The sequence below is a fragment of the Perna viridis genome, chromosome 2 (assembly GCF_037379345.1).
Source record: "Perna viridis isolate PV_CMFRI_1.1 ecotype Kerala chromosome 2, ASM3737934v1, whole genome shotgun sequence".
Classification (NCBI taxonomy): Eukaryota; Metazoa; Mollusca; class Bivalvia; order Mytilida; family Mytilidae; genus Perna; species Perna viridis.
In genome coordinates, this window is record NC_142446.1 from 43,928,786 (window position 1) to 43,947,523 (window position 18,738).

The window sequence follows — 18,738 nt, forward strand, 5'->3', positions numbered from 1 at the left end:
TCACCGTGAATTCGTTGTTGCGTTTGAAACAATATGCTTTTGTTTTTCGACTTCAAGCAGAAGCTGATATATAAAACGTTAAAAAAACTGGCTAAAACCGAAGAAAACATTTATACTTCATTACAACTTTTCCTCGTTCAGGGTTTTATATATGGTAAGACTAAGACTAGATTTTTCAGGTGCCTAGAGGCTGATCAAAACGAGATCAATTAACTGTTTCAAGAAATTCGGATTGTGATGCGAGTGATAGCAGGCGCTTCTAATCTTACAATATTTAATGGTTTATGCAACTAAAAAAATGAGGCTTCAAGCAGAAGTGGCATTTATAATTAAAAATTTCAAGCGCCTGTTATCTAACAACCCAACCAACGACCAGGTAAGACTGCCAAGAGCAGAAATTTCTGAATTCCAGACAATCCATCACATTTTTCACTTGACTTAGTCCACAGAATCCATTCAATTGCTGATCAAACCCCATAAAAGTCAGTTATTCGTCAACAAACACTAATAAATATTTTCTTTATTTTTCCCTTCAGGATTGACCAAACAAAATGTCATGGTTGTCAGGTATTACTGGTAAGGCCGAGCTTCTTTTGAACAAACTAGACCAGTCAGCTGCAGATGCATTGACAACACCTGAAAAACAGTCATGGCCTACAGAACCAGCAGTGAGCATTCAACGACCTGTACAACAAGATCCTTCATCATCATTTGTCAGTAAACCAGTTCGACAAAATTTATTGGCTAAGACCTCTGCCACTGTACAACAAACAACACAGGATGTATCTGTAACAGGAAAGGCAGGATCTGGCAGCAAACAACCCATTTCACAAGTTTCTGCCCCAACCTCAACACCACCCAGTACAAAGAAGAAAGGACTAGATACAGATGAGGCTTTGTTTGACTTCCTCAATAGCAGTGAGCCGCTTGATGGTTCAAAAAAGAAAATGACGCCAACAAGTAGTGCTCGGCATTCAAGACAGTCTAGTACATCATCTATTATTTCCAATAAAAGTGGTAAAGTGCCAGAAAATCCACCGTCTTCTAACAGTGGGGGATCATCAATTGTGCATGTAGATTCAATACATGGTTCAGGTACAATTGTACATTTAAATTGCAGTCGCTTCTCCTTTTATTGCAAATAACCATAAGTATCCATGGCAATTTAAATATCATTCCATGATTATTGAATGTAAAAAACCCGTTAAGAAATGTGATGCTAGTACAAATAGATGTTTAAAAACAATTCAAAAGATGTTTTCTGTCATATTTTTGGTATATGCATAGATGCATAACTGCTTCAGTAAACTAATTAAGAAATCTTAAAAAATGATTTACACAATTTTGTCAGAACACATTTAATTTTTCTGTAATTTTCCTATATTTTAAAATCAGGAAGTGAAAGAGAAAGTCCTTCAGAGGCAGATGTAAATGTTGATGTTGCTACTTTAGCAGAAGCCATGATGGATCAGAGTCCTAGCAACAGTGTGCATAGTAACCAAGACCATGAAGCTCCACCTGACACACACAATTTGTCATCCTTAGAACTTGAAAATAAATTGTTAAAGAATGAAGTACAGTCCTTAAACCAGGAAATGTCCTCAATTATGAACAGGGCAAAAGAATCAGAAACAGGTAGTGTAATTATATAAGGGCCATTATTTCTTCATGTAAAATGGAATTGCGACACCAAGAATGGCTTGCACCACACTATGTGTATCAAGGTAATTTCATTGAAACAGAATGAACCCTCTTAATTTTTTCATGGTTTTCAAAATCTTAGATAGAGTCAAGCATCATGTGTAATGGTGAATTTTGCCCTAATATAGAATATAATACAAATATGTAGCTATGGATTAAATCACCTTAAACGTTTGTACAATCAAACTTCCTACAATTTTGACCATACATACATCTAGCTATTTATGCAATTTTGTTCAAAGGCTAAAATACAATTTAATTCAAATTTCCGTTTTGTTTTAAATATATGTAGTTCATAATTCTTGCATGAAGGCAGTTGATAGTTTCTTCAGTATAAAAGTATTTATAATAATTCATTTATTGGGCACTTAAAAAAAACAACAACAAATGGCCCTTCTTCCATCTAAAATTTAGAAAAATCAAGCATTTTTCTTTCTGTTTTCACTATTTTATATTTTCATTATAATTTACAAATTATTATCATATTCAGATATTTATTATAAAGAAAAACAAAATATTGGTAAAGTGTGTATTTAATCCTTGTATTCACCCTAAATATAAAATGTTACATCTAATTATTTCATGAAAAACAAAATTTGGATAATATGAAAATATAATCTTATTCCCAAATATTTGTCAAATTTAAAAAAAAATATGTGGAAAAAGATTGTGTGTATTTAAACAAAATAATGATGTTTTTTTTTTTAATTTCACTTATAATCACTTATTAGAATTGGTCAAATTTAAGTATCCTAGTTAAGAAATGATTAAGAGATCAATGAATCTTGTTATTGAACTAATTATAACTTCAAAGTTATTGATTACAACATTTATTACTTGATCAAAGGAATTGATTGAACAACTGTTCAGGTTATAATTAACTAATTAGACATATGATTAATAATGATTACTACATCAAAGGGAAAAACTAAAGTGATTATTGCAAAACCATTGTTCTACCCAAGCTAGCTTTGTTTTAGCTTACTGAGTATACCAAGCTGTTTTTATTGAACAATGGGAATGTATGAAAACTGTTCACATAGTCTTCTGGCCAATAGAAATACAGAGTTTGCTCCACAAGCTTGTGACAACCTATAAATACCAATGCATGTGTTTCTAATTCATTCACCAAGTCATACTACTAGTGCTAGTCTTGAACAATTATATTAACAATGGCTGACTTCCTTGACTTTTTGTTGGCATCCCCTGTCAAGTCTCCTGCTCCACTAGAGATCACTGCAACCACTACTCTAGAGGATGTAATTGCTGCAACCATTCAACCAGAAACCACCAACCAAGCACAACCTGAGACCATTACAACTACTCAAACTGATGATGAAGCCCTTGCTGCTGAAATCCTAGCTGAAGCCACTGCTGAAGAACCAGAACCAGTTACTGAGACTCGCCTCTCTGACTCACTCACTGATCTACTTGGTCCTCCACCCACAGAGAAACCGCTTTACTCAGAACTGACCATCTTACTCAAAGCTGAACTCAAACTACAGACCAGACCAGACACCTTACTCAAACTACTCAGACCCAAGATGAGTGTTTTTGCCAGAGAACAACAACTTCAGCTTCAGTTTACCAAACTGGAGACCACCCACCCAACTGAGATTTCACAGCTTTCTAGCTTCTTCAAATACCAGTCAGCTGTCATCGAGACAGAAAGATACCAAGCTCTACACCAGTCTGCCACCAAACCACAACTACAATACTCCATCAACAGCCACTATGATAACCAACTACACAAAGCAATAGACAGAGTTGAGGTATATAATTGCTTAACATTAATATATAAGTAAATGATTAAGTTACCAAAAGTCAAGTTCAATAATTGAATGATGATTTATTTCTCACAATTGGCTTATAAAAAAAAAAACTTAGTAGGAAATCTTACAATAACATTTCAATATTGTTTCATAGATTTTATTTTGACTGTTATATTCTGACATGTACTTATTACCTCTTTTTTATATTTTAGCAGAGTGTTAGCAATCTGCAGCAGACTGTTTCCCAGACCAGTACCGAGCCTACCACTACTAGACGTACTACACTCAAGTCACGACCAGTATTGTCCCAGAAAGCTGTCCAACTCATGGAAGAATGGTTCCACGCCAACATACACCACCCGTACCCAGACCCAGCAACCATACTCGACATTTCTATCCAGGGCAACATCCGAGAGACACAGGTCAAGAAATGGTTTGCCAATAAACGTAGCCGTTCACACAACACCAGCTCACGTTCTGTAATCACCTTCCGTAAGATGTCTTACCGCTACAGCAGGACCTCCTACTACCAGCCTTACTGAAGATATTTGAAATATATGAACTTTGAGTGCTTTGTTTACTGTATCAGTGCTATTGTATCGTATATATTTAATGCATTGTTATCTTGTTTTGTTGTTTAATTGAATAAATTTGATGAAAATTAACTTTATAATTATTTTAAAAAATATTTTATGGTGGTATATCATAACTCATGTAAGCTTTGATATAACCCTAGAAAAAAGAAGCTTATAATACAAAAAAATATTCAGATACAAAAAGAAACATTTTCATGAAAAATTATCAGCAAATATAAACAGCACACCATCAGAGAAGTTAATATGATTCTTTGTTATTAAAACAACATACACCACCCATACCCAGACCAAGCAACCATACTTACCTCATTCCAGATCATGAAAGGAAAGCAATAGTAAGTGATTTAAATTTAAATTGGCATCATCAAGCGGCTATGTGTCATTATGATAGTGTTGCTAGATGGTATGGTTCACAAATTAAATGTACTTTGGATTGTAGTCATGTAATTAGAGACACTATTGAGAGAACTTCCAAGTTATTTGTAGCATTTTCACTGTAGTTTTGTTTGAATATGAGTTGTACATGTACCATTCCATATAAAATTGAGACAATGTCAATGTTTGAGGTGATACAAGGTACATGGTGTAGAAAAAATCCACAAAACCAAAAAAAATGCTTTTTAGCCTGTAATGCCGTATTCAGGGGCTGCTCTGGCTTCCAAAATTCTGTCACCAGAAAAATGGCCAGCTGCCATTTTTTGTCGCCGATTTTCAGAAATTAGAGCCAAAGGGTGCCAAAAAAATTGTATACATAAAAATACCGTATTTTTATGTATACAATTTTGTATTTTCAATTTTTGCAAAAAGACATACATAATCTCCCTCTTTAATTAACAAAATTAACAATTACTCTTAGAAAATGCCACACTCCTATATAATCTGTATAATTTTTGTCTCAAAAGAATAATGATATGAATGGCAAACCAAGACTGTTTCAGAATTAGAAAATAAAAGAAAGAGGAGTTTTGACATGCATGAATCATCTCCTGTCAGATATTTAAAAGACTGCTACTTAATGTCTTATCTCAGGTTCATGACTGATGTCCATTGTTGTCATTTATTGTTGTTGGTTTTTTTTTTTGGTTTAAAAAAAAAATTCTATTAATGTAAGGGATGTCGCTTTATGGTCATTTCCTCACATTACTTCTAGTAAAAATTTATTTCAGAGTTGCAACGTGTTAAAAAGAAAATGGATGACTACAACAGGTCCTCATCCAAAACAGATCACATGCTACGGGAGCTTCAGTCACGTGAATCTGACTTAATGGAAGTACTGAATGCTAAGGATTCTCAGCTGGCTGTACTTAGAGTGAGGCTAGAGGAGGCAGATAAAGACCTACATAACAGGAAGACTGAGATAGATAGACTTCAAGGGGAGAGATCAAGGTAAAATAATGATTGAATACTTGAGTATATATAGTGACACTTGTATAAACCAAACCCCTTTTTAACTGTGTTTAAAGGAAAAAAATTGCTTATTATTGCTGCAAACATTGGCCATGCAGTTACTGGAAAAGTATTGTACAGATTCTTTACTGATTTGGATGTTTTCTTTCATTTGACAAAATGAAGGTCAATTTTGATTGTTATAAATGATGCTGTTTTCTTTTCCAAGTGGTAGCCATTTTTGTTGCAAAAATTTGGACTTTGCCTATTGTCCATGCAAAAACTTGAAAAGCATTTGGCAGATCCTTTTCAGATTTGGATGTGTTTTTCATGTGACAAAAGGTCAAGTTTGTTTTGTACAAATATTACTTTTGTTGTGTTAAGTTCCATTTTTTAATGGCTAGAGAATGGATTTTGGGATGTTCAAAAAATGCCTGAGCATCTACAACAAAAAGTTCACTTGCTTTGGAAGTCAAGGCAAAGAAAAAATTGGATAATAATACAGCTAGCAACATACTTTAACTAAACAAACCTCATCATGACATGTAGCAAAAGATGATTTTTTGTTTCAGTGCTCTATTTCGTGAAAATGTAAATTTTTAAAGAATCTTTATTGTTTAAAAATATGAATAAAAACTAAAGAGGACCTTAGATTGTCAATCGTTATATTATACTATATTGTAGAATCCTCCAAGACCACACAGATTCCAGTGGAATGCACAGTCAAGCTCTGGACTCACTGAAACAGAAACTAGTAGAAGTTGAGGATGCTTTAAAAAGGGAACAAGAGGCATATAAACAAGCTCAGGTAATGTCGCCAAACTTAGACAATAAGAAGAAAAATCAGTCTCTCTATTTGCCTGTAACCTTGTATTATTTTGATCATAATGTTTATATCCATGCTACCAAGTGGAATAAGAATGTAACAAATAGAATTCCAGACTTTTATTTTGAGTTCTTTATAATATTTGGTATGGGTATCGTGATTTGTTATGAAGTAAGGTTTCTTTTTGTCCTGCTTCACTGTTTTTTTTAAGAAATGTTTGGCCTTGGACTTAGTACATGTAATACATGTATTCATGAAAAAAAATCTTCATAGATTACAGGTCAAGTTAAAGTTAGTTCAATGAAATTCAGTCCTTTTCAGCCTATTGAAAAAGGAATATTTACACTTAGTCAGAAGCCAGTGCTGTGTAATACTAAGCCATGGTCTAAACTGGAGAGATTTCTTTTGATGGATACCATCCAAAAGTTATCAGGATTGTAGATAACATGATACTTATCTATATTATAGCTTGAATCCAGTGACAGACAAAGTAAGTTAGAGAAGGAACAGAAATCCTTTACAGATGCCCTTACTGCTGCTGAGAAAAAGGCTGCCGATGATAGAGGTATCATTTTGATAACTTTGATCAATGTCTCATTGAAAATTTCATTGAAAAAATTTCTGTCATTTTCTAGGGTAGACATATTGTTCTTCTTTTATCTATCAACAATTTGGCTTCTAAACCCTATATAATGTTTGTTGAATTCATTTAAAGCTAACTATGCTTTCCAGCGCAGTGTGAAGATATTTGAGGCATTTTTTTTATTTTTCTTAGATACAATAAAAAAGATACAATTGAAATACATTTATTATCAGAACATGAAACTGCATGTATAATAATGTAGTACAAAAACTGTGTTGTTAGTGAAATAGTCAATATACCATATATAGATGTAGTTAACATGAATAAAAACACTTAGAGATTAATGCACCTTTATTTGTGAATTGATATATCCAATTCTGTCTAGTTACAGGGTTTAAGTGATCTTTGAAGAAATAGGCAGAATTTTCAAATCATTTGATCTGATTTTTTTGTAGCGAAAGTTCATGACCTTACAAATCAGTTGAAGCTAGCAAGACACAATCTAGAAAGTGCCAAGCAGGAATTAACAGAATACAAAGAAAAGGCAACAAGGATACTTCAGGTAATCTTTTCTGCAAAGGATGCACCATGAGGTACATTTACACCTAATGGTTGAAACATTTAAAGATTATTGTGGAAAGAAGTTGATTTTTTTTCTTTATTATTCCTGGCATTGAGAAGTGAAAAATTGTGATAATTTAATAAATACCATTTAACATATTCAAAAGTAATAACACATAAGGTTATCTGCTAGAGTGAGTGTGGAAGAAATGCTGTTTTGCTGTTATCATATAAATGGAGGAATTGATATATGTTTTAAAAAAATAAAGAAAAACCTTTGAACTCTAGTCATGTGGTGATGTAGGAGGATTTTTGTAAAACTCCGACTATATTAAAAAAAAACAAAAAAATAGTATTTAAAACTTGCTTTCTGGAAGTTGAAATAATTTCTTTTCTTAATTCAGTCTAAAGAAAGACTAATTGCCAGTCTACGAGAAGGTTCAGGTGCATCAGGAGAGTCAGTGGGTGTGTCCAACCTGGAATATGACTCCGTCAAGCAGGAGCGTGACATGTTTAGGGAAGAGTTACAACAATCAAAGATGACTGTTGACAATCTCAGAGTAGAACTCCAGGTAAACGTTTATTTTCTTTTCTAAGTTTTTAAATTGTAAGTTTGAAAGATCAAGATTTTATCGGAAATAATTCTCATTAGAAAAGAGGTATAAAAAAAAAAAAAGATGGGAAGTTCATGAGAAGAGATTCTATATTACATGTAAATATACTATACACACAAAAACATTGTAACATAAAAACTATCAATTTTACAACAAGCAGAAAAATCAGTTGAATTTCAAAAAAATGAAACTTGATCATGTTCATAATTGAATCTAAGAAAATAGAAAATTTTGTTGCCATTATTTGTACATATATTTTGAAATATTTGAATAATACTGTAGGAAATGGAGACACAGTTACAGCAAGACAGTGATTCTGCCAATGAACAGATAAAGTCATTAGAAGAAAACTTACAGGAAGAAAACCGGAGGAGGGTTGACTCTGAACAGGAATTACTCAAACAGAAACAGGTAGGCTGAATTAACAGTACAATCATATAAACTTGGATTATGATCTGTAATCTGAATAAAAATTGTATTTAAGTTGTTCCCTGCCCTTGTTTACATTGCTAGATGATAATCTGCCAGGGAGTAAATGGGGAGTATGTAAGTTCGTTTTTTACTTTAAGGTGAGAAAGGTGAAAGTTCAATCCTCTGGACTGTATTTACTTTCGTACATTTTTTTCATTTGTATAATATCCCCACTCAGCAAGTGGATAATGTATTGGAATCATCTTGTACATCTGTCTGTCCGAATATTGTTGCAATTATCTCAACTTCCAATGGTTGGATTGATTTCAAGTTTGGTGTGTGGATTTATATATATGAGGCATATGTAACATGATTTTGGATGCAGTCCAATATCAACTTCCTGTCTCATTAGATTTTTGAAATGATAAAGAAAATTTTGTCAAAAAATTTCAGCTCATTGTAGAAAGAATGATCTCAAATTCAGTGTGTGACTTTATATAGATGAGGCATTTGTTGTAAGCCAATTTGACGGCTGTTCCATGTTTATGTTTATTTGTGCTGTAATTTTAGGAGCTCCAGTACTCAATAGAAGAAATGAGTAAACAGAAAGCTGCTTTCCAGAATAAAATTTCTGAAAGAGAGACTGAAGTGGAAAAATTACGCAACCAGGTTAGTATTTTTAGAGACTTTATTTTCCAAGGTTGAATTTTAATGTAGGTATGCTATATTGTAGGATTAGACTTCAGACTCTAGTGACATCAACTTCTGTTTGACAATCTTATGTATATTTTTGTTATGTTGGGAGCAAGAGATATCCATTAGTCAGCTTTGCTTACAGTTTCTCTAGTTTATTGTTGTTTTTTTTTTTACTCAAACACTGATGGAATAACTGACATTTTTCAGTCTTACAAAAAATCTGAGCTAAACTTTTTATAAAGAAATTTGCTTTTTCATTTTTTGAAACCATCTCCTTTTATTTCATTGTTAGCTTGTTTTATTTGTTGTTTTATCTTTCATGTGTCATGTGTGTATCATATTATCATAATTGTATTATGGAGAGGACTTTCTAAGTATGCTTTTAATTGTTTCCAATCCTTTTGATTTCTACAACAAAACGAAACATTTTAACAAAACTATCACAGAATAAGGTAAATTCGAAGGATAATTGTTTATTTGATGTTTTAGTTGACGACAAAAACTATGAGCACATCAACAGAGGGTGAATTAGAATCTCGGGTCAGATCATTAACAGAGAGCTTAATACAAAAACAAACAATGCTGGAATCACTGAGTACAGAGAAAAATTCTCTATCTCTACAGTTAGAAAGATTAGAGGTATGTAGTACATGTAAAGTGAAACTTTTCTTAACCAAACCCTGAATAAACCAAAACATTTAGGTTTCAGACTCTTGTTATGTCCCAGTGTGTCAGTGAAATCATATATTTTTACATGGACGACCTGAACATCTGGCTAAACTGAACAAATTCTACAGTCAGAAATGGGTTCTGTTTAGTCCAGTTTCATTGTTAATGATGTATGCAGACATTTGGTCTTTGACTGAAAAGTTATATTGTTCTTTTGTTCTTCATTCGTGTTCCTTCAAGGGTATATAGTAAGGTGTCAACAACAATCCTTCTCTTGTCTTTTACTTGTGTAATAATTATATATTTATTTTCATTCCTTTTTTTTTTTTTTTTGTGAAACATTATCATCTTCAACTCAATGTCAATGGGAAAAATCAATACTGGTAATCACTGCTGTTTATAGAACAATTAAACCACCTCTTATGACTGAACTATTTATTTTCTAAGTATGATAAAATCTTACATAATTTAAATTGAATTGGTGAGCATAAACTTACAGCCGTTATTTGCAAGTACCAGTAAATGAGTTCAAAATATATGGAATTTAATGGGGAAAACCTGCTAAATGCTACATGAAAACAGGCTTGTAAAATTATTCTCTTGCTAAAATTCACTTGCGGAATTCTTTATGTACAGAAATAACCTAAGAACCTTTGAGTTAGTGTAAATTTTTAGTACTTGCTAAATTTAGCTATTGAAAAAATTTCTCTTGAAGCAACAATATAAAGACGTACAGTCTTCCTCATTGCGGACCAATACCACAGTTGTCAATGTACATGATGACGATGAAGGTATGTTACTATAATACATGTATTGTAGTGAGTAAAATAATTAGGTTCAGGTGATTTGCTTTTAATTGAATGACCACTGAACTGGTATTTAAGTGAATAATGGAGAAGAAGATGTGCACAGTCAGATATAGATTTTAATACCTACAAATAACAGACAGTTAAAACCTTCTTGTCAGTTGTCCAGTTGTCTACCTAAGGCAGTTCATCAGGTAATGGTCATTGAATCTAAAGAAGACCAACTCTGTCCCTTGCAGTTACATGTTTAAAAATGAAAGAAAAGAAGTTGTCAGTTGGTTTGACCATCAGATACTATAAAAGTACTTTTATTCATAGGTAACCATTTTCGTGGTGTAGGGAAAAAATGTTTGTTATAAGATTCTTGAATAAGTAGATTTGACAACCCCATCTAACAAATGAATTTTGTTGGGAACCAAATTTTGTGGTTTACCAGATCCATGAAAACCACATAAACTGATTCCTCATGAACAATAATAATTTCACAGAAGGTTTGACATTATCTTTTGTTTTTACGGCCTGATGTTTCCTGTCTCATGTTACTGTAGTACTACTGTGATACTAAAATAATACTTACAATTCAGTCATTACCGACTACAAAAAGTCATAAAGACTGTGACATTATAGATAAACAGAACAAAGTGTCAGTATCACCACATCTCAATGTATCAAGCACACTGTGATAATGGCGAAACTTTATTATTTTATACTTATCTACTAATTCTTCACAATTTTCAAATGTAAGGATGAAATTGTTTAGTTGAAGAACAGTATTTATAAGTAGTATTTTACTTTACTTCCCAAAAGTATTGAACTCAGCATTGTGAAGTAAATTTGAAAGTTTCAAGAGAACTCATATGATTAATAATCCTTTACATTCATATTAACATTACATAATTTCAGTTCGACAGAGATTGCCTGCCTTTATGAGAGAAACTCCAACTGATGCTGAAGTCACTAGAAAGATGAAAAGAGCTGTGTCATCTATTGATAAGTTTAGGTAATATTTTAACAGTATTGGAATAAAAAAAAATACATATGAATAATGTTAACATTGATGGAATATCAAACCTTTTCATCAGTCGTTAAAGGGAAATGTATGGTTTTATTAAACCTACATTACACCTGTCAATATAAAAATTATAATAACATATTGATGTGATGAAAGCGATATTGTTGAAGAGATATAGTTCAATCAACACAAATGTTTACATGAGTCTAAATTAAAAAAAGAAAGGTTAATTTCTGTGGATAACTAGGTGGTCATATGAAAACTCCCTATACAATCCAGTAAAAACATGTATCACTAAACCACAAAATTATAGACTATCAATTATAATTACATTCCAAACTTTAGAAAATAGTAGATTCTGAAAAAAATACCAATGTAATCAATTATAACCCTTTACCATCTTCTATATGTCTTTTTGATTGCAGTGTTAGACTTGGTGTGTTCCTCAGAAGAAACCCAATGTGGAGAATCCTGATAATATTTTATATGGTAAGGAACCATCTCTTTAGGCTTTTCTAAGTACAAATGTTGATTGGAATAAATGTTTTCCTTGAAATTCTTGACTTAACCTATACCATTATATGATAATGTAGTGAATCCATAACACACAAATGATACTCTTTTATCTTGCTGCCATTGTAATGTCAGAAAACACCTGAGTCAAGACGAAAGCGGTACCTCTGATCAGTAATCTCCCAATCTGATATATTAGTCAACCCAAGTATATTCCAGATGGGTTTCCTCTGTAATTTTGCATATATTCTGATGCAAATTAATACAAAAAGTAGAAAACGAGAAAAATTATTGCTGAAATTCTTATCCATTAAGATTCCTGTAATAGGGGCACCATATCACAAGTACCTATACATGATCAATACTTTCATTCTTCATCATCTATTTGGAGTCCCTCAACTTATTATTAGGAAATTGACTTTTTATTTATCCTAAGCAGTACTACATGTGCATTAGTTGAAGTTTTCATTATCTCCTTAAGTATTTAAGGGAGGGGTATTTAGAAATCACCCTATTTGTCTGTCAGTATATAGTATTTTCTATTCAAGTTAACTTTGCAAGACTGATAATTAGTTGAATTATCTACCCTTTGTATCAAAATAGTTTCCAAGGAATATTTTTCCAGATATCAGTTTATAAGTACATTTTTGGATTATTTTTGGTTTTGAAATTGCTTAATAAGTTTATATTTTAGTTTCTTTACTTTTTGAGGTAAAACTCTTTTATTTCTTTGGTCTTGTTTTTTGAAGTAGTTGTGCTAACGACTTATCGACACTTGTTACTATGATTACCAATGCTAGTTGGAGATTCATGGGACATATTGTGTTGTTGTGTATTGAATTAATGTTATGTGTGCTTCTAATCATAAATAGCAGTGGTATAAAAGTTCCTGTTTTATGTGATCTGCAATTAAATATTTTTGGTTGGTAATTGTGATCCTCTGTATCATATCATGAATTTCTCTTAAGTTTGTATCTGATGAATTGCTCATAGTATACAGAATTTAATTGGGTTATACCGTTCTCAAAGTATGATTGAGTATTGAAAATACTGATAATGATAGTACATTTTTTAAGGCTTTCCATTGCGATTTATTTAGATTGTTGTATATTTTTGGTAATTTTACAGAGATTTTTCCCATTTTGGTATGATGTTCAAGTGCATTATTTGCATTTCTGATTTAATATAAATAGGATTAAAAGTACTTACACTATTTTCTAGTTCAAAAGTACAGCTTATTTTCTTTTTCTGGTGGCCATGTTTGCTTAATTTCAATCATCACAGGTTTGACATTAATCATTAGTGTCATTTTTTTAGAATGTTTTGTTAGGAGAGTCACTGAATTTAGTACTCTGTCCACACAACACTGGAAACCCATGCCCATATTTAAAATAATAGTTATCTGGTACTGGTTATCTTAGGGTCTGTACTTGAATCATAAATGGTAGAGGTACAGTCTTTTTTTGCATAGGAGACAAAATAGGAAATAAATTCCTTCACTTATTTGTTTTTGAGCACCATTAAAAAAATGTGTTCTATAAATTTGTCAAGGAGGGTCTTTGTTTAGGAATTAGACCATGTTACCCCATAGTGTAAATTTAAAACTGATTAAGCTTAGAACCTACAATGTCTGGACCATGGGAAATTAATTGGATCACCAGTGACAGATCAAAGGTTTGTCAAAGAGACACTAAAAGGGAGGAAGAACATCATGAACTATTCTGGAATATAACAGAGCCCATTCGACAATTAATGATAGTTTTTTTCAAATCTGTCCATCTGCCCTATCATCCTTTTATCTTTCCCCATGCACTTTTTTCTGGACTTTCTAAATTCTAAGCAGATTTTCTGCTTTTGAGATATCTTGATGGATTACATGTCAAGACCCTCCTATATGCTTTGACTTTGAAAAGTTATATATCTACAATCCTGTTAACTGTGTGTCCAATACTCTAAATTATGGTCAATCTTGAATTGCTCCCAGTTTTCTGCTATGTTTCAGTGAGAAAAACAGTTGTGATGAAAGATCGTCTTTTAATTAGATTTAGTCCTGATGTAAAATGAGACATGTGTCAAGATTGGATAAATACACCATTATTTTTACTGGATTAACATTTATCTACGACAGTAAAAATTGCAATTGTATATGGAGCTGTCGTCATTTATGTTGATGTTGATGGCATCCGTAGACTTTTGGAATTTAGTTAAATAACTTTATAAATATTTCAGGATTATTTTTTAATTTTCAAGTTGTGTTAAGGGCAACTTAAGGTGTATGGCTCTCTATGAAATTGTACCATAAGATAGGAAAGATTTTGGTTGATTTTTTTTGGGATTGGAACCTGTATTATTTAGGGAAAGCAATAAAAAAAAAAAAGAGCCAGAAGCAAGCATTTTATAAAACTTAATATAATATCTATGTATGGATCACTATGAAATTGTATCACAAGGTTTCATAACACCAGAGTTAGGCTAAGAATGATTTTTGATTGATATGACGGGTAATGTATTGGTCCTTCCCTTTGAGGGATGAAGGACAAAGAAGGGGTAAGAAAAAAACCTTTTTTCTGAAACTTTGTCTAAATGTCTCAATTTAAAAGTTCTTTGATCACTTTCACTCTCATCAGACTCTGGACAAACATTTAATCACAAGCCAAATTAAGATCTGTGTCTTTGTTGTTACAATGCATAAGGTATAAATACATTTGAACTATTTTACATGACTGAAATTTTTTTTAAAAAGCTTAATCTTTGTACTAATGTGTCCTATTTCATATTTTTCAGGCCTTGCTCCATTTATGGGTTATGGTAGTACTAATGACATATCAACCAGAGATTCATGGAGCTGATGTTAATGGGCCTCAACAACCGGCCCATACGCCATAGACCAACAATGCCACATTCTAACTCTGTGATAACTATGTGATATGATCATGTCAAAACTGTTATATGCTGAGGACAAGTTTCATAATTGGGTATTATTGTCATGCATTTTCAGCTTCTGAAGGAACATTTCATGATCTCATGAAAGCGGAGATGCTGCATTTAGTTTTTAGAAAGCACTCTGTTATCATGGTTATGGTGGATGATCATTAAAGATAGGTTGTTTAAAAAAATATAGCCTCTCAAACTTTGAAAGCTATGTTTGTAGATAAAAGTTAATAATGTTGAGTAGAATCATAAATTTATTGATTCTTTACAGCTTTCACTATATATATCCACCATGTACAACTAAACTTCATGTTCCAAATGTAAGTTTGCAACTTTAGAATTTTTACTTTACTATTGTTATTATGACAATAGACTTCACCTGAATATAGTTGAAATATTGCTGCTTGGACGTTACACCCCAACAATCAATCAATCATACTGATGTTCATTTTTCTAAAGTTCATTCTAAATATCTTAAGTAAAACTTACATGGTTTTTTTTTCAGGTTACATTTTAACAAAAAATATTCAGTATGTTCAACCAAATATTCTGCAAAAAGTAATGAGTAAACTATTTCAGAAATTAAATTTGTATATTATAATTACTGGCAAGTTTTTCATAAGATGTGTAGTATAGGCTACAGAACAGTAAGTACCCTTGTGAATCAAGTCTACTGTCAATATAACAAAAGCAAATTTTTAGTTGTAATTGTTCCCCTTAAATAAGCACAGTACTGGCTGGGTTAGCACAGCTCATTCATCTTTTCAAACAGATAGATCAGTGTGCTCATCCAAAATATAAAAAAAATTATACCAGTCTTTTTATCCTTAAGGCTGTGCTGTTGTAAAGTACAGCTATGTTTCTATACCCTGCCCTACAAAGTGGCATGGTATTGTGTGACACCCTCTAAAAAGTTTGTCTGTCCTTCCCCAGACAGTTTCTTTTCCAAACTTTATATAGTTATTGAGTATCATCAAATAGAGATAAAGTTCATATTCCAGTTTGATTGGATTATTTACTTAAAAGTTACGGCCATTTTAAGCTGTTTTTACCCCCAAAAATTTGTTGGCAACATGTTAGGGTATCATTTAATGTACGATTAGATGCTCTTTTTTATTGACTTATTTTGGACAAAATTGTAATGTTTTGTTTCCGGATTGTCTTTGAAACATTTTCACCAGAAGAACTGTTGTCACATTACCTACATTATAATCAAATTTATATTATTTACATACTTTATATTATTTACATTCATACATGCTGTTAATATGCCTACAAGAGCCCTTAGGTTAAGATCAAGCCAAACCATATACAGATTATTTTAGGGCCCATTTTTTTATTTGAAAAAAATGTTAACTTGATATTTGAGAATGTACATTATAGTTCAAGAAAATTTCCCGTATTGAACATAGATAAAATTCATTAAAATTTGCAAGTGTTTAAATATTTTAAAATAATGAATTGACCTTTTAGAATATCTGATTTTGTTATCTCCCAAAAAAAATTGCATGTATAGTGTCTTATAACAACTATATTGCACATCTAAGCTTGTGCAGTTTTACTTTGAATAATACAATATTCATTTATGTTTTCATGCAATAAACTTACATCATTAGTATCACCATTTCTCCAGAAGAACCAATGAATTAATCATATTTTGTAATGTTTCATCCTTTTTATTATTGTCTTGCATGCATCTTACCAATATATTCTATTATATTATAATATATGCATATGAAAGTTTTGTTTTGATTTAACTTTGTAAATTTTGTTTATTTACTGGCAATTTTTTTTTATACCCCCACTAATGAGTGGGTGGTATCACCTTGTCTGTCCGTTTTTAATCACAATTGTCTTGGCTCCCAATTAATAGATTGATTTGAAAATCTTGTTTCATGGGCAGGGGCGTAGCTAAGCCGAAATGATACATATGCAAACCATTATTCACAACCCTGCCCACCTCACAGGTGGCTTTATTGTAAGGGTTCTGGGGGACGCTCAAGGCCCTCAATAAGCTTTGGGGCAAATGGTGCAAAATCCTGCATTCTGGCAATTTACTTACCATTAAACTATAGTCAGAAAAAAATTATTTTCATGAGAAACATTTTTGATTTTGTACTATTATAACATGAAAGTCTAATGCTCAGCATGATAGCGACATATCAGTTAAAAAGTGAATGGAAATAGGGACTATCTTGTCTGGTCTGTATATCTCTCAAGTATGTTGGAGCACCCAATAATAGTATAAAGTACCCCCCTTTAACGTAAAGAGTGATTTTTTTACTGACTTTTTTATGTGTACACAACAGTTTTTCGGCATAAAGGGAGCTAAGCCCCTGATGGGATTAACCGTTTTTCACTATATATAGGATTGGGGGTTTACTTAGCACAACAACGCATGTTGCTTATGTTTGTTATTGTACTGAGGTGCATGTAATACATTTATCATATATGGATATCACATCGTCAACAATGAGAGAAATTATGATCTTGAAGGCAACTCTACAAAAAAATGTTACACATGAAATTTTATACTGTAAATTAGTTTCTTTTCAAATTTACAGTCAAATGATGTGCAATATTTTTGAATTATGAGTCAGAGAAACTAGTTTTTTATTGTCTCTAATTATTTAGTATTCTTTTAAGCTTGTACTCCTTGTAAAAGCTGCTAAAGAACTTGAAGAATAAAAGCGAATAACATTTAACATTAGTGAATAGAATTGGCCTTCCATCAGTTAAAAGACCAAAGTCTGATGAAATGTCTGAGGTTGTTAACAAGACATTTTAAAAGGAGAATTTTCTACTTCTGTGAAGGTATTATTATTCGTATGGTACCAATATTTGTGCTGTGCGTGGGTTAGGTAAACCACAAAATTTGGTTCCAAACAAAAAGGAAATTTCCTACGTATTCATTTATATAAAAGAGTTGTCAAATCCACAAATTCAAGAATCTACAAACTGGTAATTTTTCCCTAAACCCTGAAATTTGGTACCCACGAATTAAAGTACTTTCACAGTATTTCATAGGTATTTAAATATAAAGTTTGATAGGAAGTTTAAATCTTTTTTTCCAATTGTATTTTGTTGTTTTCCTGAGGAAGTTCATCAGGTGATTGTCATTTAATCAAGGGAAGACCAACATTGTTCCCTGAAGTTAAATATAAATAGCTGTAAAATGATCATTCAGATACTGATATTCTGCCTTTTCTTTTCCTTCAATTAATAATGGAACTGAAAAGAACAACATTCTGCTTTCAAAAATATAACTACTATGTTTATGGCAGCCTGGTCATGTCAAGTATAGTTCATATGTTGTATTGTTCACACATGTAAATTCAAAATAAATGAAATGTTATTTATTTATCAGGGTCAAAACACATAGTGTTCTGACTATGAGGGAAATAAAGATAAAATTTGAATAATGGTGTTAGTTTTTTTATCTGGTTCTGGAAAGTACATATTATCGACCTTCAGAGAGTAATAAAAAAGTCTGATTATATTGAAGTTCACAATAAAAATTTTGAGGTGTTGAGAATAGTCATTATTAAAAGATCAATACTTTCATCACAGAATTGTTTTTTGGATGGATTGCACTCCTGTAAACGGCGTGTAGAATGGTGAATGACGGTCGGTCGGGTGGGCAGGCAGGGATGATATTTTC

General features: G+C 32.0%; 2 protein-coding genes across 2 annotated transcripts; both read left to right on the top strand.

Moving 5' to 3' along the window:
• Positions 1–18: 18 nt before the first annotated feature.
• LOC148625249 (golgin subfamily A member 5-like) lies at positions 19–18,499 on the top strand. Its single transcript, XM_088568657.1, has 15 exons — positions 19–154; positions 537–1,095; positions 1,396–1,635; positions 5,236–5,455; positions 6,140–6,263; positions 6,750–6,846; positions 7,320–7,426; positions 7,830–7,997; positions 8,322–8,450; positions 9,021–9,119; positions 9,636–9,785; positions 10,531–10,606; positions 11,525–11,621; positions 12,059–12,122; positions 14,931–18,499. Exons 2-15 carry the CDS (start codon positions 552–554, stop codon positions 15,030–15,032), a joined length of 2,217 nt encoding a protein of 738 aa, XP_088424783.1. The 5' UTR covers positions 19–154; positions 537–551; the 3' UTR covers positions 15,033–18,499.
• On the top strand, positions 2,735–4,135 carry LOC148625250 (uncharacterized). Its single transcript, XM_088568663.1, has 2 exons — positions 2,735–3,473; positions 3,689–4,135. The coding sequence occupies exons 1-2, from the start codon at positions 2,874–2,876 to the stop codon at positions 4,013–4,015; spliced, it is 927 nt and encodes a 308-aa protein (XP_088424789.1). The 5' UTR covers positions 2,735–2,873; the 3' UTR covers positions 4,016–4,135.
• Positions 18,500–18,738: the final 239 nt, after the last annotated feature.

Bases quoted from the DNA above. Each gene is read 5' to 3' on its own strand.
- LOC148625249 (XM_088568657.1), top strand. From the start codon at position 552: ATGTCATGGTTGTCAGGTATTACTGGTAAGGCCGAGCTTCTTTTGAAC. The intron at 7,998-8,321 runs GTAAACGTTTAT...ATAATACTGTAG, and splicing joins ATCTCAGAGTAGAACTCCAG to GAAATGGAGACACAGTTACA. The intron at 11,622-12,058 runs GTAATATTTTAA...TTTTGATTGCAG, and splicing joins TCATCTATTGATAAGTTTAG to TGTTAGACTTGGTGTGTTCC.
- LOC148625250 (XM_088568663.1), top strand. From the start codon at position 2,874: ATGGCTGACTTCCTTGACTTTTTGTTGGCATCCCCTGTCAAGTCTCCT. The intron at 3,474-3,688 runs GTATATAATTGC...ATATTTTAGCAG, and splicing joins AAGCAATAGACAGAGTTGAG to AGTGTTAGCAATCTGCAGCA.